The sequence below is a fragment of the Mustela nigripes genome, chromosome X (genome assembly GCF_022355385.1).
Source record: "Mustela nigripes isolate SB6536 chromosome X, MUSNIG.SB6536, whole genome shotgun sequence".
NCBI classification, from domain to species: Eukaryota; Metazoa; Chordata; class Mammalia; order Carnivora; family Mustelidae; genus Mustela; species Mustela nigripes.
The window spans coordinates 98,895,672-98,917,798 of record NC_081575.1 but is presented as its reverse complement, the minus strand read 5'-3'; the positions used below and the strand labels follow the sequence as shown (position 1 = coordinate 98,917,798).

The window sequence follows — 22,127 nt, the reverse complement described above, 5'->3', positions numbered from 1 at the left end:
AAGAAAAAAGAAAAAAGAGAGAGAAAAAAAGAGAGAAGACTCAGCCAGAATGGGCCCAAGGTAAGATTTATAAGGTATACAAAAACAGACAAATAAAAAGACCGACTAAAGTAAATGATGAAAAAAAAAAAAAACTAGCCAAAATGAACCCCAAGGATAAGATTTATATAATACCAGAACAGAAACAAATACAAAGAAACACTGACAGAAGGAAAAGATGGAAGGGTGGTTATAAATCTTCCATGTGGGGAAGGAAGGTTATTTTCATGCTTCCTGGGTGTATCTTGATATCTTTGTTAAAGGACTCAACTTTCCAGAGATACAGGAAGATTAAAATTGGTTTTTATATAGGGATAGTATTGATTAGGAAAGAGGATTACCTTGAAACTTATATCTATATGTATATTTTTAAAAATAGAGAAGAAAAATACAGGTATAGGTATGAAAAAACTTCAAGTTAAAAGCTTATTATGGAGTATGTTGATTAAACCTCTAGTTGTAATGGTAAGTAGGTTAAGATATTTAAAAGAACAAGAATAGTGAGAACAAATTAAAAATAAAAGTTGTAGCTATGAAATATATACAGAGCAATACAGGGAACTTAATATATTGTTTTCTCCTGATGTTGGGGTTTACAGTTTTATGGGGACCCTGTGGTAGTTGTCTTCTCCTTCTTTTGGCTGGCTTTCTGGGCGAGGGGCCTGCCTCATTGTTTCTCAGTCAGTCTTGCTTGGGTTGAGTCCTCCTGCACCCTATCATGGGGCTGGGCTCTGTGGAAACCAGTTTTTCAGGCTTTTGTTCTTTGGAGGTTTTGTTCTTTGGGGGCTTTTTGCCGTTTCGGAGGTTTAGTGTAAAGCAAACTGCACCCACAGGCTCCAGGACCTCCATCTCAGAGAGAAGCCTTCCCTCTGGGTGGTCCAGACATGCAGACTCCCCCTCTGCAAACTCCGCTGAGCTGTGCAACTTCCCACTGGCAGTGCACATCCCCCACCACTGTCTCAGGGGTTGCCTGAAGTGCCCGCTTGTCTCTGCACCCCCATGGCACTAAAACCCCAAGTGATATTGGTCCAGGGAGCCTGTTTCCAGTGACTGCCTTTGCCAGGACTGCTGCCTGGGGTCCAGACCTCACGGTTGCACAGGTTACCACCTCGGGATCCTGACTGGAGATCAGGTGGAGTCCCTTCAGGCCTGGGTGGGAGAGTCCAGACCCTCGGATGGTCCTAGAGACTGCCAGCTAGCACCCGCAGGGAGCTTTCTCAGGCATGGGTGGGGAGTGGGTCAGACCCCAGTCGCGCAGTGTATACAGAGTGCAAAAGTTCTAGGGAGTGCGGGCTGGCACCATCACCAAACTCCCTCATGCAGTGTCACAAGTGCGTCCAGCCGGGTGGTGGTGCAAGCCGTGCAACCCTGGGGACTCCAGGACCAGGAACTGGCAGCTCTGTCACACTCTCTCTGGCATGGGTGGTCACCGGTGGTGGCTGTCCTGGGTCCGTGGGCTTAGGCCTGTACCCATGGCCACCCAATTCCACCAGCTGCCCCGTAAGATCTTTAGCTCTTTTTAAGTGCTTTTAACCAGACTCCAAGTTAATGCTGGTTCCCAACCACAGGGTACTTTCATGTTAGGGTATTACTTTCCAATGGGTTGGTTCTGGTGGCTCCCTCCCCGTTCTGTTTATCCTCCGATATCCGTCTGAGCATTCCCACTCCACTTTACCTCTCCACTGGTGTCTTCTGCCCCTGTAGAGATCCAGAAGTGTATAATCCCACATCTCAGGCTGGTTTCATGGGTGTTTAGAGTGTTCTGGTAGATAATTAGCTCACTTTAGGGGACTGGTTGAAACAGGATGTCCCCTATTTCTCTGTCATCTTGCCCCTCCTCCCGGTGTTTCTCTCTCTTTTATAAGGACACCGGATCTGTCAGATGAGAGCTCCACCCTCATGACCTCATTTGACCTTAACTACCTTCTTAGGGGATTTATCTCCAATACAGTCACATGGGGATTAGGGCTTCAGCATATGCATTTTTGGAGGGCACAGATCAGTCCATAGTTAGGACCTCTTGACATGTGGCACAACTGTTTAGAGACATGATAGGATGTAGAAAACCAGGCTAGAAAATAATTGTTTTATGCCAAGGTCAGAGTATTGCAATTTCAAATGGAAGCAAGAACTTTTAGGCCTTCATTACATCTTGGTTGTAAGCAGAAGCCCACAGCTACAGCCAGAATAGTAGGAAAACTTTAGATTGAACCTGATGAGTTAGGAAATTGGAGGGGGAAAATGAACCATGAGAGACTGTGGACTCCAAGAAATAAACTGAAGGCTTTAGGGGAAAGGATGTGTTAGCCCAGTGAGGGGTATTAAGAACGGCACGTATTACATAGAGCACTGGGTGTTATATGAGTCATGGAACACTACATCAAAAACTAATGATGTACTGTATGGTGACATCATCATCATCATCACCATCATCATCATAATAGAAACTGATGAATTGCTGGAGGCTCAGTGTAGACTAGTTTGAGAGAAACTCCAAAGGGGACTTTTCTTAGGAGCCTTCCCACCCTTTCCTGAGTTTTACCTCTAGGAGCCCTACCAGGTTCTCAGTGAAATCTCAGAAAAATCCCTTCATACTTTAGGGAGAGAAAGAGAGGAAAGTAACACTTCTAAAACACCCCCAGAGCCCTCTGTTCTCCTTAACAAGGCCCTTTCTCAAGGGAAATTATTTTACTAGAGCTTAATCACTAGAGTTATACCAAAGCCTAACTGACATGGGGAAAGGGACATACCCAAGCCAACTCTCTCTAGCCTTCCATATGGTGGAAGGGTTCACTGAAAGGCTAAGACCTAACCACAGGATTATAGAATGCTTCCCCGCTCCCCACACCTTACCACCATATCAATAGGGCTCATGTATAATAAGGAGGATTATAGCTAAAAGAACTGGATGCCTATTTAAGATGTTGCTAGGAAAACCCAGAGGCAATAAGGGAGAAGAAACAAGAAGGATACTGAAGGAAATTACAGCCTCTGCCACCACAATTATAGCAAGCAGTAAACATAGTCTAACTCCTAGGCAGATAAACCTAAAACTCTCACTATCTCAGTTCCTTTTACCTGGTATATCATGTTTGGCTTTCAACAAAAAGTCTGTAAGGCATACTAAAAGACAAGAAGCACAGTCTGAATGGGCAAAGTAAGTATCAGAACCAGATTCATATATAGCAGAGATTGTGGAATTATCAGACAGGGAATTTAAAATAGTTATGATTAGTATGCTAAGGTCTCTGATGAGAAAAGTGAACAAAATGCAAGAAAAGATGTGTAATGTAAGCAGAGCAATAGAAACTCTAAGAAAGAATCAAAAGAAAATTCTAGAAATCAAAAACACCAAATGAAATGAAAACTGTCCTTCATGGATTTATGTGTAGACTGTAACCGGTCAAGGAAAAAATCAGTGAGCTTGAAGTTATGTCAGTAGAAACTTCCAAAACTGAAATACAAAGAGAAAAAATAGGATGAAAAAGGCTGAATAGCACTTTCAAGAACCATAGGACAATTACAAAAAGTGTATCATATATATATATTATCAGTATCAGAAGTAGAGGACAGAGGAACAGAAGAAATATGTTTTTAATGGTAGCTAATTTTCCAAAATTAAACACAGACACCAAGCCACAGGTCCAGGAAGCTCAGACCAGAAGTAGGATAAATACCAGAGAAATCGACATCTAGGCATATCCAAACTATAGGAAACTCAAAAACAAGAGAAAATCCTAAAATAAGCCAGTGGAAAAATGCTTGCCTATAGAAGGTCAAGGATCAGAATTAGATGGGACTTCTTTTCAGAAACCATGCCAAGAAGAAGAGAATGAAGTGAAATATTTAGAGTATTGAAAAAAAACTACTAACCTAGAATTCTGTATCTAGCAAAAAATCCTTCAAAAGTGAAGGAGAAATAAAGACTTTCTCAGACACAAAAATTGAGGAAATTTGTCAACAGTTGACCTACTTGCAAGAAATGTTAAAAGGTTTTCAGAGAGAAGGAAAATGATGGGGGTCAGAAACTTGGATCTATACAAAGAAAGAAGGACTGTTAGAGAAGGAACAAATAAAAGTCAAATAAATTCTTTTATTTTTCTTATTTTTAATTGATCTAACAGATAATTTGTTCAAGATAGTATTAGCAACAGTGTTTTCAATGTGAAACCATTCAATAGTGAAACCATGAATGAAGCTATGTAGTAAGGGATGGAAGAAGGAATTGAGAATACTCTGTTTTAAGGCACATGCACTACCTGTGAGGGCATATTATGTTATTTGAATGTGGACTTGGATTAGTTGTAAATGTATATTTCAAACTGGAGGGCAATTACTCAAAAGTTTTAAATTTTTTTAGGTATAACTGATAACACTAAGGAGAGAAAATGGAATCATATATAATGTTCAGTTAAAACCCGAGAAGGCGGAAAAAGAGTGGAAGACAAAATTAGAAGCAAACAAAAAAGGGCAATGAATAGAAAACAATTACAAATGTAGTAGATATTAATCCAAATATATCAGTAATCACTTTCTTTTTTTTAATTTATTTATTTGACAGACAGAGATCACAAGTGGGCAGAGAGGCAGGCAGAGACAGAGAGAGGGGGAAGCAGGCTCCCCGCTGAGCAGAGAGCCTGATGCGGGGCTTGATCCCACAACCCTGGGATCATGACCTGAGCCGAAGGCAGAGGCTTTAACCCACTGAGCCACCCAGGTGCCCCCAGTAATCACTTTCAATGTGAATGGTCTAAATGCACTAATTAAAAGAGACTTTAAGGGGCACCTGAATGGCTTAGATGGTCAAACAACAAGGCCAAACTAAATGTTGTGTGCAAGAAACCCATGTTAAACATAAAGACAGATGAATTTAGTGTAAAGGGTTGGAGAAAGACATACCTGGCCGGCACCCATCAAAAGAAAGCTGGAGTAGCTATAGTAATTTTAGGTAGAGCAGACATTTGAAGCAAAGAGACCTACCACTGATAAAGAGGTGCGTTACATAATGATAATGATAAAATGATATTTTTCCAATAAAACATAACAATCTTTAATGTGTCTGTACTTACAGAGCATCAAAATACGTGAGGCAGAAACTGATAAAATGCAGGGAAAAATAGATAAATCCACTACTATATTTGGAGGCTTCAATACCTACCAGTAGTTGATAGATACAACAGGCAGAAAATCAGGACATAGCTGAACTGAATAGTACCATCAATCACTTGGGTCTAATTGACATTTATAAAACACTTGGTCCAGCAATGGTAGAATATACATTCTTCTCAAGTGCACATGAAACATTCACCAAGGTAGACCACATTCTGGGCCATAAAACACACTTTAACAAGTATGATGATAGATTTCATGAATAGATACCATGAAAGTATGCTCTCAGACCACAGTGGAATTAAAATAGAAATCAATAATAGATGACTGGGAAATCACAAAATATTTAGAGTAAGAAATACAATTCTAAATAGATAAAGAACTCAAGAAAAATTAAAATATTGTAACTAAATGAAAATGAAAATAAAGACTCTCAAAATTAGTGAGATGTGACAAACCCAATGTTAGAGTGAAATTCATAGCATTGAATGCATATATTAAAAAAAGATGATCTAAAATCAATAATGTATCTTTCACCTTAGGAAAACTAGAAAAATAAGGATAAATTAAATATAAGGTAGGCAAAAACAATATAAAAGTAAGAGCAAAAATCCTTCAAATTGAAAAAAAGAAATCAAAAGCAAAAGGTCAATGAAAATAAAATATCAAAACATCTAGTCAGGCTAACCAAGAAAAAAGAGATAAAACACAAATTAATCATTTCAGACATGAAAGAGGAACTGTCACTACTGATGCCACAGATATTAAAAGAATAATAAAAGGATATTTTGAGTAATTTCATACCCACAAAGTTGACAACTTAGATGAAATGGGCCAATTCTTTGAGAGACACATCTACTAAAACTCACACAGGGAGAAATAATCTGAATAAGCCTATAATATTAAAGAAATTGAAACCAGTAATTCATAACCTTCTAAAGCAGAAAGCACTAGGCCCAGATGGTTTCATTAGTGATTTTTACCAAGAATCTAAGGAACTAAGGACACCAATTCCTATAGTCTGTTCCAAAAAGTAGAAGTTAAGTAGATATGTATTAACTCATTCTCTGAGGCCAGTGTTATTCTAGTACACAAAGACATAGACATTATAAGAAAGGAAAACTACAATCCAGTACCTCTCACCCATAGATGTGAAAATTCTCAGTAAAATATTTGCAAATCAAATCCAATGTTCTATGCAAAGGATTATATACTACAACCAAATGTAATTTATTTCAGGTATGCAAGGGCAGTTGAAGCTATGACAAACAATTAATGTAACCCATTATATCAACAGACTAAAGAAGAAAATAATCACATGATCATATCAGTAGATACAGAAAAAGCATCTGACAAGATACAACACTCACTTAAAATAAACTCTTGGTAAACTAAAAATAGAGGGGAAGTTTCTTCAACTTGATAAAGAACATCTACAAAAATACTACAACTAACAGCCTTCTTAATGGTAGGAAACTAGATGCTTTCACCCTAAGTTGGGGAACAAGGCAAGGATGACCCTTCTCACCACTCCCTAACAAAATTTTACTGGAACACCTATCTAATGCACTAAAGATGAGACAAGACAAGAACACTGGATGCAGATTGGGAAGAAGGGAATAAAACTGTCTTTGTTCATCTGATAAAGTGTTGTTATCCAAAATATACAAAGAACCTTTAGACCTCAACAAAAAATGAACAACCCAATGAAGATGTTGGCAAAAGATCTGAGCAGATACTTCACCAAAGAAGATGCAGATGGCAAATAAACATAGGAAAAGATGCTCCACATCATATGTCATTAGGGAATTGCAAATGAAAACAAGGAGATACCAATACTATTAGATTGACCAGCCATTAGACTGACCAAAATCTGAAAGACTTACACCACCAAATGCTGGTGAGGATGTGAAGCAATAGCTGCTCTCATTCATTGCTGGTGATGATGCAAAATTGTGTGACCCCTTTGGAAGACAAATTGCAAGTTTCTTATAAAACTAAACATAGTCTTATCATACAATACAGCTTTTGTGCTCTTTAGTGTTTATTCAGATGAGTTGCAAACATATGTCCATACAAAAACCTGCACAGGGATGTTTATAACAGATTTATTTATAATTGTCAAAATCTAGAAGCAATCAATATGTCTTTCAATAGGTGAGTGGGTAAACAAATCGTGATACACTCATACAGTGGAATATGATTCAGAGATAGCAAGACATGGGATACCAAGCCATGAAAAGATACAGAGGAAATTTAAATGCATAGTGCTACATGAAAGAAGTAAATCTGGAAAAGGCTACATTCTCTGTATGATATATTGGAAAAGGAAAAACCATGGAAACAGTAAAAAAAAAATCAGTGGTTGCCAAGGGTTGAGGGAAAGGGGAACAACAAATAGGTGGAGCATAGAGGATTTTGGGGAGCAGTTAAACTCTTGTCTGATACTGTAATTGTGACATTATCCATTTGGCAAGCCCCATGAAACTACACAACACAGAACTTTTCCTTAATGTAAATTATCAACTTTACTTAATAAGTCATCTCCCATCCAAATACTAACCAGGGCATTTGAAGGGGCACATGCACACCAATGTTTATAGCAGCAATGTCCACAATAGCCAAACTATGGAAAGAGCCCAGATGTCCAACAACAGACAACTAGATAAAGAAGATGTGTATTTATATACAATGGAATACTACTCAGCCATCAAGAAATGAAATCTTGCCATTTGCAATGGTGTGGATGGAACTAGAGGGTATTATGCTAAATGAAACAAGTCAGAGAAAAACAAATACCATATGATCTCACTCATATGTGGATTATAAGAAACAACAGGTGAACATAGGCAAAGGGAGGGAAAACAAGAGGAAAACAGAGAGGGAGACAATTCATAAGATCCTCGTAACTATAGGAAACAGAGGGTTGCTGGATGGGAGGTCAGTAGGAAGATGGGATAACTGGGTGGTGGGCAGTAAGGAAGGCACGTGATGTAATGAGCACTGGGTGTCATATGCAATGGATGAATCACTGAATTCTACCCCTGAAACTAATACTACAGTGTATGGAATTTAAATGGAATTTAAATAAAAAAGAATGTATTAGTATTCATCAATTATAATAAATGTGGCACATCAATGGAAGATGTTAATAATAAAGGAAACTCTTGCAGGGATGGGGTATATGGAGACTCTCTGTACTTTCTATTCAATTTAAAGTAAATACATCCATCCATGCAGAATAGTTTCCATATGGGGAGGAGGGTAGTGCATGCCTAGAGTAGTCACTGGAGCTGCAAACCAGGATCAGAGATTTGGTAGCTGATTCATCTCCTTCATTGTAACCAGCAGAGAGAATTTGTCTTTGACTTGTGGTGTGTTCCAGAATATTGTGGCGTGTTCCAGAATACACCAGGGTCTTTCCTCTCTTTCTACCTTCGCTGTCCTCTTCTCTCAGAAGGGCCTTATTATAGTGGTTTCCAAGATTAAGTGCCACCTTCTCACTGAAACTTTCTCGGAACAGTCTAAGATCTCTCCATGCTTCCATTCGTTCTTCCACTGAATTGCCATGAAGGATTTATTATGTTGTGTTATTGTTATTTGTATCTCTATTTCCCCAGTAGTCTATGAACTTCTTGCTTACAGGACTCAGATGTTTTTTAAAATATCATGTTAACTTAATAAATGTTTGAATGAACAAGAAAGACAACAACAAGAAAACCTAACTCATGTGCTCCATATTATGGATAAACAAGAACATTTTTAAGGGTGATATCCTAAATATGTACCAGTCAGTGTGGTATAACTTTTCTGTAACTTAATACTCTTGTCTGTAAACTGAGGATTTATGTAATTGGATAGCCCATCAAAAAGATTAGAATAGTTAACATATGTGAATTGTCAATATATTCAAAGCATTTATTGAACGAGTTTTTCTAATAAAAATAAGCTATGCAGTCATTGCATTATGTGCACACTGAGTAGTTTATTAGCTAGACCAACACCTCCTTGAGAGCAGGGATCATTATGTCCTTGATACCACCAGTAGAGCTTGAATATAAATGGTCTAGCCTATTAGAAGGTGTCTAAAATATACTTATTAAAAGAATGGTCAGGGGCACCTGGGTGGATCAGTCAGTTAAGAGTGTGCCTTGGGCTCAGGTCATGATCCCAGGATGCTGGGATCCAGCGCCCTGGCGACCTCCCTGTTCTCTCTGTCCCTCCCTCTGCTAGTGCTCTCTTGTGCACGTGCGCGTTCTCTCTCTCTCTCTCTAATAAAATCTTTTTTTTAAATGGTGATTAATTGGAGGAAGGAAAGAAAGAAGGAAGAAAGGTAAAAGGATTTGTATAGATCACCACTGTCCAGTAGCATGTTTTTTTATACTGGCAGAAATGTCTTTTATCTGTGTTGTGCAGTCCAGTGTGGGAGCCATATATGACTGCTGAACACTTGAAATAGGGCATGGTGCAGCAAAAGAACTAGGTTGTTCATTTTGTTGAATTCTGATTCCTTTGGATTTAAATTCCAGTAACTAAGTGTGGCTGGTGGCTCCTGTTTTGAATAGCACAGGTAGGTACACTTTTTTTTTTTTCAATTAAGAAAATTCGGTGCTTAAAAAAAAGAAATCTGTTGAGTAAGTTGACATTGAGAGTCTACTACATTTAAGAAATAACTTTGAATATTCTGGGTATTAAAGAAGTAGAATCTGTGCCCCTCCTCTTGGAAATTCATTTGAGAGAGAAGAAAAATGTCTATTGAACAATTAATTAACAACTGAAATGTAACCTCTACGTATAACCTGTAGACAGGACTTGGAACTGTAAGTAAGGTTACTTTCAAATGCAAGTGGAAGGCAATAAAGAAAATTGTACGTATAGAAATGAAAAGAAGTTAACAAATATGTGGAGAAGTCTTTAAAAGGCATGGAGAAAGAAAATTATATGTGACCTAAACTGTTTTTATTCTTACCTACCCCAAATTTTGAAATATTAATAGTGTCTTAGCAAGGTTTCAAGTAATATCTTGAGCTGTTCTTTCTTTATCCATCCTGACAGAATCTGGACAGTTTGAGGCCTATATTTGAATAAATGTCCAAAGCCAGCTAAAAAATGTTCATTACTGAAGGAAAAGTCAGCAGTTGAAAAAAAAAAAAAAAACCCAAAACAAAAAATAAAAGGATCACCGGACCAAAAAAAAGATCACATTTTCATGGAAGTTCCAGAGTATTGATGGACTTCCATTGGTATATTTGAATTTAAATGGAAAACACTTTCTTTTGTTTTCTGAGAAAGCCTTATTTTCCAAGAGTTTAACACTTGTTAATGAAGTGCTAACCAGACATTAGTGTGGGTAACAGTGCGGTTCCCAATGCAGCTCCTCATGGGAATCACCTGAGGCTTCTTGTTTTAAAGTCTAGATTATAAGGCTCCTCTTAATTCAGGGGTTGCAGTGGGCCTGGAAATATGTGTTCTTCATAAAGTCCCCAGGTGATTTTTAGTACCAGGGTGAATGGAACCCACTGCTTTTTAAGAATGCACAAGTTCTTCTGTCTTTTGCTTTCCCTCACCTAGCACTGTGAGACTGGAATGAACCCACCACTTCCGAGTCATGTTTGCCCATTCCCAGGGTTTTCAATTCCCAGAGCATTCCCTCCCATCATACACAGATCCACTTTTCCCCTGTATCATCTGTGTGACTCTCTGCAGCAGGGCTATGTTCCCCGGACATGGAAATACACTCAGAATTTCATACAGATCTCCTCTGATTTTTTTTTTTCAGATCTCCTCTGATTTAAACAGAGCTCTTTTAAGTTCAGTTATATTTAGTTCTTAATTTATTATAATATCTTTTGTACCTTTTGTTGATTGATTGATATTGTTCTGGATTTTGACTACTTAGTGGTTTTTGTCATTAAAGGATGATCTTGATTGCTCTGAGTGGGGAGTCCATTTTGTTCTCCAGATAGCAGAACTGGGTCATCTTCAGTCTCTGAAAGCCAGGGAAGCCTTAGGTCTACCAATTTGGACTTGGAAACACAGTTGATATAATTCGGAACCTAAAGCCCCGATCTCTCTAGATCACATATACTTGATCTAGACCTCTAGCTTGTAGTCCCAAATAGCCCATCAAATCCAACTCATTAAATAAGTATATAAGGCATGTAGGTCACTTGGTCATTCAGTGTTTCGTGGACTAAAGTTTGGAGGAAAATGACTTTCTATATTACGTGTTCTCCATCAATTACTGACAGAGCCTCTTCATTTCCCCTTATTCTTGCTCTCTGAATATCCTATGCAATTTTTAAGCTATTTTCTCCGTAGGGTTCTTTTTTAAAAGAAAATCATTGTCAACAGCTTAAGTAAAGCCCTGCAGTAATCAAAGCAGTGTATAGTCACTGGATACAGAAAAGTAGGGAGGAATAATTTAAAGAGCAGTATTCTTTTCTTGGGGCTGAATTTCTTTACCCATCTGTAAACTGAAAAGAACTAACTAGGTGGTAGAATTCTGCCAGTGTTCACCAGGTGGTTTGTGTTTGCCAAGCTGAGATTTTTTTTCCAGAGTCCTTCAAAATTCCCTAATAACAAATAAAAAAATAGTTTGATAACAGTAGATGTCCCTGAGTAGTGGAGATCATATTATTGTTGTTGTTTTCCCTGTGCTTTTCCTATTTTCCTACCTCTGTACAATGATCATTTTAAAGATTAAACACAAATATTTTTGAATAGGCTTTTATGATAAAATGTACAAACCAGTTAGAAGAAACATAAGAATGATTATCTAAACCAAGACTGGCACTTTGAAAATCTGATAGCCCGCTTAAATATTAAGATGTTTTTATTTTGTCCTGGGTTTCTTGTTCTACAATGTAAGAATGGTATGTGGTAGCACATAATGATAAAGCTCAAAGTAGTCTTTCAATATCAGTGGCTACTCAAAGGATGTGTTTTCAACTGGAAAGATTTTTTGTGAAGTCACAAAGCCCTGCTCCAATTCCCTGATGAAGAATTTTTTATTTTAAAACCATATACCTACCCAAATATCATAAAGGGAAATATTAAAATATTAAAATCCCATTGAAGACGCATTGCTAAAATAGATGGAGGCATGGGTTTCAGAAACGGTTGTATTTCATATCTGTATTAATTAGCTAGTACATGACCAAAACAATATAATAATGGCATTCATGAGACTTGTTCCACTGGGAGATGAAGGCACTAATGAATACTAAAATTACCCAGGAGAAGCCATGAATACAGCTCTAAATCTGTTACTCATATGCTGTTTTTTAAATGCCAGTTATCTTGAGCCACTACCTTGTGTCTCTCTTACTGGAAAATGCTTTGAAATACAGTATTTCAGAAAGCAACTTGATCAAATCACCACACTTCTGAATTACCTGTGTGTATTAAGTCCAAATCACAAGATAAAGGCTGGGTTTGCTTTCCTGTCTTGCCCAGGAAATGGCTTTAGTTTTAAAATTTATTTGAATTGTAAAGAGAAAAGTAGATGTGTGTTTTCAGCAGGAGCAATCTAGACTTCTACAGGCATCTCTGGGTCATTGCTCTGAACCACCATATCCATTCCCTGTCTTTGTTTTTCCCAGGTACCTCTATGTATGTCCTCTACAGGAACCCGGCTTACTCCGGTTTCTGAACAAATCATTACCAGAGTGGCAGAAAGAATATCAATAACCTCAGTCCCAATATCCAGAGGGGCCCAGAATTAAGTCTTTTGAAAGATGCAGAATCCTGTACCACTTGGATGCATTTTTGGCTTCCACATTACCACATTCCTATTCCACTCACACTGTGTAAAACCATTTCATAAGAGGATTTTCACCTTTGCTTTCCAGACATTCCCCTTCACCGCTGAGGCTGAGCACGTGCCCTGTACTTAGACCTTTTTTGATGAGGTTCTCTACAATTGCCTGGCTCTAGCCCATTTCCTTCTGTGAAGGTTTGGGGGCTGAGAAAATACGCATCCGCTCTCCTTTTAGTAGCCCTAATACAGTATCATTCCCTGGGAAATTCAAGGGTGACCCATATTTAACACAACCCTTAGACCATCTCCAGAGATCAAGCATCTCAAGCAAGTTGTGAAATGTGGTCGAGTCCTGTTAATTCTGAGTTGACATTTTGGAAAAATACCTAAAGAGCTTATATTTTGTGTCACTTACTAAAAGCGATGTCCTTGCACTTTAGATGTCATCTTTATAGGCACTAAAGCAGATACTTTGTTTTGAAAATGTTCCTGGACTGTGTTCTTCCCCTGTACTTTTGCCGAAAACATTCAGGAAAATAAGCCGAGCATCTGCTAAGAACACCGTAGACAGAATCTCCAGAATGTTCGGTGTTGAAATCTTGAGATTCAGTGTGAAAAAAAAAAAAAAAATGGCAGGAGGACATGCTTTCCATGGTCAGCATGGTCAAATATGTTAGGAAAACTCATTATGTTATATTATCCCCCTTGGAGTCTCTCAGTACTTACTGGTATACTAACAGTTCTGGGAAGTCCTGTGGTGAAAACAAAACCAGAAGCTAAGACCTATTCGACTTTGTTTAAGCCAGCTTACTCTAAAATATATATATTTTTAAATAACGCCTAATATTATTTCATGGGCCCTATTTTTGGAATGCTGTTGCAAATACCATTGCAGCACGGATTTGATTTGGGGGGTCTATTGGATTCCCTGTAACAAAGTTCTTGGAAGACCTGCAGGTGCAGTCTGCTGTTCCACCCTTCACTGCTGTCATTCCCTTTCCAGGAGGTCCCTTGGAGGCCCTCATACCTGCTTTTATCTGAGTACAATGATTTTGCAGAGTACCTCCCATATGAACTGAGAATAATATAATTCCAGAGGAAAGGGACCTCAGAATCCTGCCCCACCCCTGCTGTGAGATCTGGGAGGTTCAAGAGGAGTATCAAGCCAAGGCCCTTTACTTTCCCCTCAAGTAGGTTTGCCAAGCATCCTGTATATAAAAGCAGACAAACAAAGCAGGTCCTGTGTGTCTTTGTCTTGTGCTATTTTCTCCTCAGGAGACTCAAGGAAGTGAGGTCCCTGGTCAGAAGGAGGTGATCCCAGCTTGGCAGATGGAGGAATTCTATACTCTGCTAGGAGTCCAGGTAAGGAATCGGTGAGGGGTGAGCAAACCACCCCAGGAAAGAGGGGTCCTGCTGTCAACTCTGGGAGGACCCACACAAGGATTGTCATATGAGATGTCCCCTGACTTGTTCATAAGGGTCTCAGAGAGGTGAAGGCCTTGATGTGAAGGGAGATGCCTCAAGCAAGCAGAGTGAGTGTGCAGGGAGTTGCGAGGAGGCTTTCCCCAGGGCCCGTGGGTGGCTCAGTCCTTTAAGCCTAGGACTCTTGACTTCAGCTCCGGTCACGATCTCAAGGTAGTGAGATCCAGCCCTGCATGGGGCTTTGCCCTGGGAATGGAGCCTGTTTAAGATGTTGTCTCTCCCTCTCCCCATTCCCACCCCATCCCCTCCCTCTGAAAAAAACAAAACAAACAAAGCCCCAAACCCAAAACGCCTCCCAGAGCCCTGCTCCTGCTTTCAGGCTCAAGCGGCTCAGGAAGGAGTAGCCCCGAGGGATCAGCAGGACCAGAGATTCCCCTCTAAGAACTCAGGAGGTCCTGGGGCCAGTGAGGCTGGGCCAGTAGAGGGAGGAGCCACAAGCGCTGGGGGTCCCACAGAGCCCCGCCCCTGCTCATGACCTTGAGATCCCGCCCCCCCGGCCCCCCCCCCCGCCCCCGGATGCAGATCATCCGACTTCCGTTGTGGGTGGGACTTCGACCACTGGGCACGGCTTTCCTTTGTTCGTCGGCGTCTGGGCGTCTGGTTCTCCCGGACTGGTGTAAAGTTAAGGTGAGGACCCTGAGTGGGAACTGGACAGACTATTCTCCCCACATAATGAAGTTGGCCCCCCAGTTGATTCCGGCCGACTGGCAGGCCAAATTTGGCCTAGAAAGTCTCGAAGAGAAGGCCTTGGTCTGTGGGAGTAGGCCCGATTTTCGGGGTGGAGAGCTAGATCCTAACTGGATTCATGATAAGGTCCTCGAGTGCTTCGAGCAGACCTTTACCCAATAGAGGGGGCCACACTGGCGAGCCCTCCTGTACTCTGCTCTAGGAGGCTCCAGGAAGGGTAGACACATGTTGAGAGAGCTGCTTTCCCCTCTAGCAACTAAGGGAGTTGGGGGCTCAACCTGACAACTCCCAAACTCAGCAAAGGAGGCCCCGGGCAGAGCTGGCAGCCTGAGGTGCCCCTTCATTTTATCTGGAGGTGGTCTTGAAGGGGAAGGCCTTGGTCTAATGGAGCAAGCTCCTTTCAGCAAAATAGACCCATTCCCTAACAGGAGTCGAGGTTCTGTTACCCAGGGAGGAGGGAGGACCCCTCCAAGAAAGAAGAAGGGATATGTAAAGCCGTGTTTTCACACCTGGGAAACTTGGGCATGGTGACATGATGCCTTATACCTACTTCTTCCCAGAACATCTCAGGGAGGTGAGGGACCAGGTCAAAGTGGCAGTCTCAGGCCAGCAGAGGGAGGATTTGAGATTATGCCAGATGTCATAGTGAAAACCTTGAGAACTGTGGACATGTCCCATGCCATATCAGTGGGGCCCTAAAGAATCCTGCCTGTTACCAGCCCTGGGAGACCTCAAGGATAGATGTCAGGCAGAAGTGTTTATCAGTTCTCACTCCGCGATAGCAGGACAGTGAGGGTCTTTTGTCTGAGAGGAGCAGTTCTAGGTCAGCAGAGGAAGAAATCGGAGTCAGATTTAGAGCTTGAATTGGGATCCTGTCAGGGACCACCTACCATAGGACACAAACCTGCCTGCAGTAGCTTTTACTCTTGAGGGACCATGTTTGGTCAGATAAGGTTGTGTTCACTTTTTCCTCTTGGGACTCAAGGAGGTTCGCTCTTACCAGGACATAGGCATCCATTTGAGAAAACGTGGAGCTTCTCTACTAGGAGCCAAATTGAGGAACCCGAGTGAGGAATCAAGGGGTCATCCAGTCCTGAATAAAGGGGACGTCAAAACATCCATATTAACCCTTCGATTTCAGCCCAAGAAATCACAGGGGAGGGCTGTCAGGTTGAGCATCCCCTTCACTTCTTTATATCAGGTCTCAAGGCTGTGATAGTCTTAGTCTGAAGGTGCAGCCATCAGTCAGCAAAGCGAAGTGGTGCCGAGCCCTTCAAGTAGCCAAGACGAGGACCTTAAAGGAAAGCTGAGGAGCCCAGTGAACTCAGGACAGAGAGGACCTTACTGAGGTCCAGCACTGGGTATTCCCTAGCAGGGAGGTAGACTGAGGCACCCCTTCAGTTCCTTCTCCTGGGTCCCAGGGAGTTTGAGGTATCATCTTCAAAGTAGCAGAAGGGAGGGTGCCCCTAGCTTTGCCAAGAATTGACATGATAATACTTAAGATAAACTGAGAGGACCCAGAATGCCAGAACACAAGGGACCTTACTGCAAACACCTGCTCTCAGCTGAGTAAACCCAAGGCAGGGCTAGCAGGATGCCAATAAGACATACTCTAAGCATTCCATGGCTCCTCTCTGGGATTCTTAGGGGACAGGCTGACCAAAAGAACAGGAGCCTTTGTGGGGTCCTAGAGCAGTACCCTGAATGACCCTGCACAGGTGGCCTTTGATAAAGCCAAAGTGAAATCTACCTGTCGAAGGTGATAAAACCATCTTACTCTCCCTCCTACAGGGGCTCAAATCACATGTTCACTGACTCACACCCTTACCTGCTATCTCTGATTACAGCCATTATGCCTCGTGGTCAGAAGAGTAAGCTCCGTGCTCGTGAGAAACGCCGCCGAAACAGAGGTGAGACCCAAGGTCTTGTGAGTGCTCAGGCCACCACAGGAGAGGGGGAAAAGGCCACTCCTTCTTCCTCTCCGGTTTCTGGGAATGCTTCTTCAGGCTCCCCTGTTCCTGGCACTTCTCAGGAGCCTCAGAAAGGCTTGGCCACCACCAGTGCTGCTGCACATGTTTCACGCCCAAGATCTAATGGAGGTGCCAAACGCCAGGTTAAGGAAAGGAAAAATTCCTTCCAGGCCTCAACTTCCATTGAGAGTGTTCGCAAAGATCCTCTAATCAAGAAGGTGGGGATGCTGGTGCAGTTCCTGCTGTATAAGTATAAATTGCAGGAGCCCATTAAAAAGGCAGACATGCTGAAGATCATCCACAAAAGGTACAGGGAGCACTTCCCTGAGATCCTCAGGAAAGCCTCTGAGCGCATGGAGCTGGTCTTTGGCCTGGAATTAAAGGAAGTCAAGCCCGGCGGTCACTCCTATACCCTGGTCAGCAGCCTAGACCTCACCGCCGATGGCCGTGTGAGCAGTGCCTGGGGCTTTCCTAAGAATGGGCTTCTCATGCCTCTCCTGGGTGTGATCTTCTTGAATGGCAACCGCACCTCTGAGGAGGAAATCTGGGAATTCCTGAATATTCTGGGCATCCATGATGGAAGGAGGCACTTCATCTTCGGGGAGCCCAGGAAGCTCATCACCCAAGATCTGGTGCAGGAAAAGTACCTGGAGTACCGCCAGGTGGCCAACAGTGATCCTCCACGCTACGAGTTCCTGTGGGGCCCGAGAGCCCACGCTGAGACCAGCAAGATGAGAGTCCTGGAGTTTTTGGCGAAGATCCACGATACAGTCCCCAGCGCCTTCCCTCCGCATTACGAAGAGGCTCTGCGAGATGAGGAAGAGCGGGCCCGAGCCAGAGCCACAGCTGGGGCTGCCTCTACTACCCGGGCCGGTGCTCGTTCCCAGGCCAAGTCCGGCCTCTCCTCTCCTCCCTAGAGAGGGCTGAGGCAGATTCTTTGCTTTGTAATTGGAAAGGCCTGTTAACTAGTGTTCCTGATATGCACAAATAACTAGCTATCTTTTTTTTTTACATTTTTCAAGCAGTGTTCCTTTCAACAGAAAGTTTATTTAGATTCAGAATAGAAGTTTATGAATAACATGTATCACACATTTATTGCTGTTTATCAGGCTTAGGAATAAGAGTTTTTGTTTTTGTTTTTGTTTTGTTTTATTTTTAAAATACAAATCGGAACTCCTTAAATCACTTTTGTGATCCAGAATAAGCTAATATAGCTTTAGGATAGGAATATCCTTGGAAATGTAAAAGAGTTCCACACTAAAACAGTTGTCACCAGAAGGTACATAGGTAGATAGATAGAGTGAGTAAAAATTGGTTAATTCTTGGTTTGTCTTACTTTTGCTAATTTAAAAGATGCATACCTCAGTTTGTTTATGTTTGTTAAGAATGTTTGAGAATATAAGTCATAATGAATCAGACCTCTTTATTCGTGTCTCTTATTTTACACAGACATTGAGCATCTGTTCTTGGGAAGTCTTCATGCTTGTACTGGGGATGTTTAGTCAAAGAAGACCCAGCCGCTGCCCATGCAATTATAGATTCTAGGAGTAGCTGTCCTTATGGAAGAGGGTGAAATAGTACTTCATAAAGAACAAGTGAAAAGCATGGTAAAGAGAGGGCGGAGAGAACATATTACTTAGTTTTCATTCCTAAGCAGAATTTTGGCTGATTGGGAGGTTTTTCTTGGCCAGAGCACTGCATATTCTCTGACATGTCTTAGTTGTAAAAGACAAAACAAAACTCAGCTGCATAGATGGTCATGTCTGAGGTCAAGATAATCATAGTAAAAACTGCCATTCCCTAATGTCCCAGTAGAAGACAGGCTCAGCAACAGATGCTTTCTGTACATTACACACACTCCATCAGTCCTACAAGACAGAGCTTATCAAACTTACTTCATAGAGAAGAGTCTGAAGTTTCTAGAGTTAGAGTTCGGCAATGTACCAGAATTGATAGGGCTAGTAAATGACAGAGCTGGGACTGGACTCCTGGTCTAAATTATTTTTTTAAGGTTTTATTTATTTATTTGAGCGAGCGAGCGAGCGAGAGAGACAGCGCATGAGAGAAGAAAGGTCAGCGGGAGAAGCAGACTCCCTGCTGAGCAGGGAGCCCAATGTGGGTCTTGATCTTGGGCGTCCAGGATCATGACCTGAGCCGAAGGCAGTCACTTAACCAACTGAGCCACCCAGGCGCCCCTCCCGGTCTAAATTATTATAGAGCCCACACTGTTTTACTCCTCCCACCCTGAGACACACCCTGGGTTTCTTATTTCTGTTTTCTCCTCAGTACTTCAAAATCTGTCTTAGGTGATAAAAAGAATGGCTTTGTATCCAAACTGCTGGATTGGAATATATAGCCAGAGCAAAAAGAATATCAAAATAATTGAGAGGCATAAATAAATAAATGACAGGATTAGGTGACCATATGACCATCTACATTTGTAATGTTAAAGAACCTCAAAAGATCAGGGGCTCTCAAATCAGCCTGGACAGTCTGTTACCTGTAAAAAGGAAATCTTGCAGAACAGACGTTACATGAGAATCCACCTGACTGCTGAACAGAAGGAAGAGATCAGTGTATTTTTTCCCCTGACGGCCCACCACTGGGCCTGGGATTCCTGCCTTGTGCTACAGCTTCCCTGTTTCACATCCCTCCCAGCAAAGTGGCGCATTCTCCGCAAGGTTCACAAGGCAGAAGCTGCTCCAGAGTTTGCAGAGCTTTGGAATTTCCCAGGAAGCCTTAAGTCCTAGAGACAGAAACCAAGGTGAGGGCCCCTTGTAGAAGGATTGGGGAGACCCACACCACAGAATACAGGCGATACCAGGAACATCAGGCCCATCTGTTCTTCAGCACAGGTAGTCTCAGATGCAGTTGTCCAGCTGAACATACCCTCACTTAGTCTTAGGGCTTCTCATGGGCATAAAAACCTTCATCTAAGGGCAGAAAGGAATATCAGTCTCAGAAATAATGGAGATCAACCTGAAGGAGGGCAATGAAAGGACCCAGCCAGCATAGTAGGATTCCGTAAAAATCCTGACCCAGTTGTCAGCTCTGTGAGTTCAGAACGGTCCTGGCTACTTGTAGCTAACACTGACTTTAACTCAGGTTCCAGGAAGGTGTGGCCTTTGTCCCAAGGCTTTATCTTCAGATTAGCAGAGATGGTAGAGTCCCAGGGAGGGTGCAGGGTCCAAGTGAACACACTGTGTGTGGACCTGGGGAATCACCCAACCCACAGATGACGGGGCTACACCTAACACCTTCTCTACTGTTAGCCTGGGAGGCACAGGCAAGAGCTGGCAGTCTGAAGTGCCCCAGGACTTCTACCTGGAAGCTCTCATGGAAACGAAGGCTTTGGCTGTTTAGAAGCGGAATCTCAGCCATGACGATGTCAAGGTAAGAGTCCTATATGAGGGGACCCCTGGGTGACTCAACTGGTAAAGCATCTGACTCTTGGTTTTGGCTCAGGTCATGATCTCATGGGTGGTGGGACTGAACCCTGTGTCGGGCTCTAACACTCAGTAGGGAGTCATCTTGAAGATTCTCTCCCTCTTTCCTCCCTGTACTCACAGGCTCACACTCTTTCTAAAATAAGTAAATAAATCTTAAAAAAGAAATGCTGTATGAGGAATGAGGCAAGCAGCTACTCTATAGCAGATGTATTATGATCTGCCAGAGCAGTAATAGTACTAAAATAAATGTGAGGTTTGAATAAAGGGGGGAAAAAGAGATAATACTTGCAGGCTATAGAATCATCTACATATGTGATTTCAGATAACCTTAAAAGATCAGGCGCTCAAAAAAGTTATCTGGCTCAACCACTTCCTTATAAAAAATAAACATATTAGAACCGAGGTTACGTGAGACCTTAAAAGCCTGACCAGGAAAGAGAAGGAATAGAACAACATATTTTATTTTTCTTACAGCGTGCTTACATGGGCCCCCTGATTTGTGCTGATTTGTGCTGTTGTGGGTTTTGCATCTTTTACCGCTCCTAGGACAAGGACCCATTCTCTGCAAGGTCTGGGTAGGGAAACTGCTCAAGAATTTTCAGGGATGTGGCATTTCCCAAGAAGCCTTTAACGGAAGTGACAAGAGACTTTAGGAGGATACCCATTAATCAGAACTGGAGAAAGGAGAAAGCAACATCCCAGAATATTGGGTGTTACAGAGCAGCCCCTGCCTTTCCTCAAAGCTTGAAGGCTCCAGGCAGAGCTGTTAGGCTGAGAATCTCCTCAGTTTTTTTTTTTTTTTTAAGATTTTATTTATTTGACAGAGAGAGATCACAAGTAGGCAGAGGCAGGCAGAGAGAGAGGAAGTGAAGCAGGCTCCCCACCAAGGAAAGAGCCCGACGTGGGACTCGATCCCAGGACTCTGGGATCATGACCCGAGCTGAAAGCAGAGGCTTTAAACCACTGAGCCACCCAGGAGCCCCTCTCCTCAGTTTTTCATAGCAGTTGTCAGGGTCTTGAGAGCTTTGGTCTAAGGAAGGCAGTCTCAGGTCGGAAGAGGAAGTTGTCAGATGTAAATGTGAATTCCCTTAAAAAGAATGAAGGAAGCGCCCAGCCAGAACACTGGCGGCCCGTAGAGTCTAGTTCCTGCTGTCAGCCCTTGGCGGTCCTGAATTCCAACACATTATGAAGTGTAAAAAGACTTTGAGATGTGTGAGAGAACCCGAGCCAGAGTTGCAGCCAGGCCTGGCTCTGCTGCCATAGCCAGCAAATGTGCTAGGGCCAAGACCAGTAGGAACTCCCACATCTAGTGAAGTCGGGGGTGGGGTGGGGTTCATCTTGTGGCAAAAAGAGGTCAACATCCTTTCATAAGTAGTTAAGCACCTAGGTAGAGCTGAAAGGAACACATTGTCTTCTTTTTGTTCTTGCTTTACTTGAGTATATGGGAGATTTACCTGTTTTTATTTTGGAATTTCTTTTTGGTACTTTTAAAGTACTGTTCCTTGAAATAGATGGTTTATTTGACTTCCGTATCTGTGTTTATGAATAATATGTATCTCATATATTGCTATTGATCAGTATAAGTATAAATGTTCTGGTATTTTGTACAACAAATAGAAAATCCTTGCA

General features: G+C 41.9%; 1 protein-coding gene across 1 annotated transcript; it reads left to right on the top strand.

The window, feature by feature from the left end:
• The first annotated feature begins 16,931 nt into the window (after window positions 1-16,931).
• LOC132007190 (melanoma-associated antigen B2-like) lies at window positions 16,932-21,808 on the top strand. The gene is made up of 2 exons (XM_059385283.1): window positions 16,932-17,941; window positions 21,718-21,808. Exons 1-2 carry the CDS (start codon window positions 16,932-16,934, stop codon window positions 21,806-21,808), a joined length of 1,101 nt encoding a protein of 366 aa, XP_059241266.1.
• Window positions 21,809-22,127: the final 319 nt, after the last annotated feature.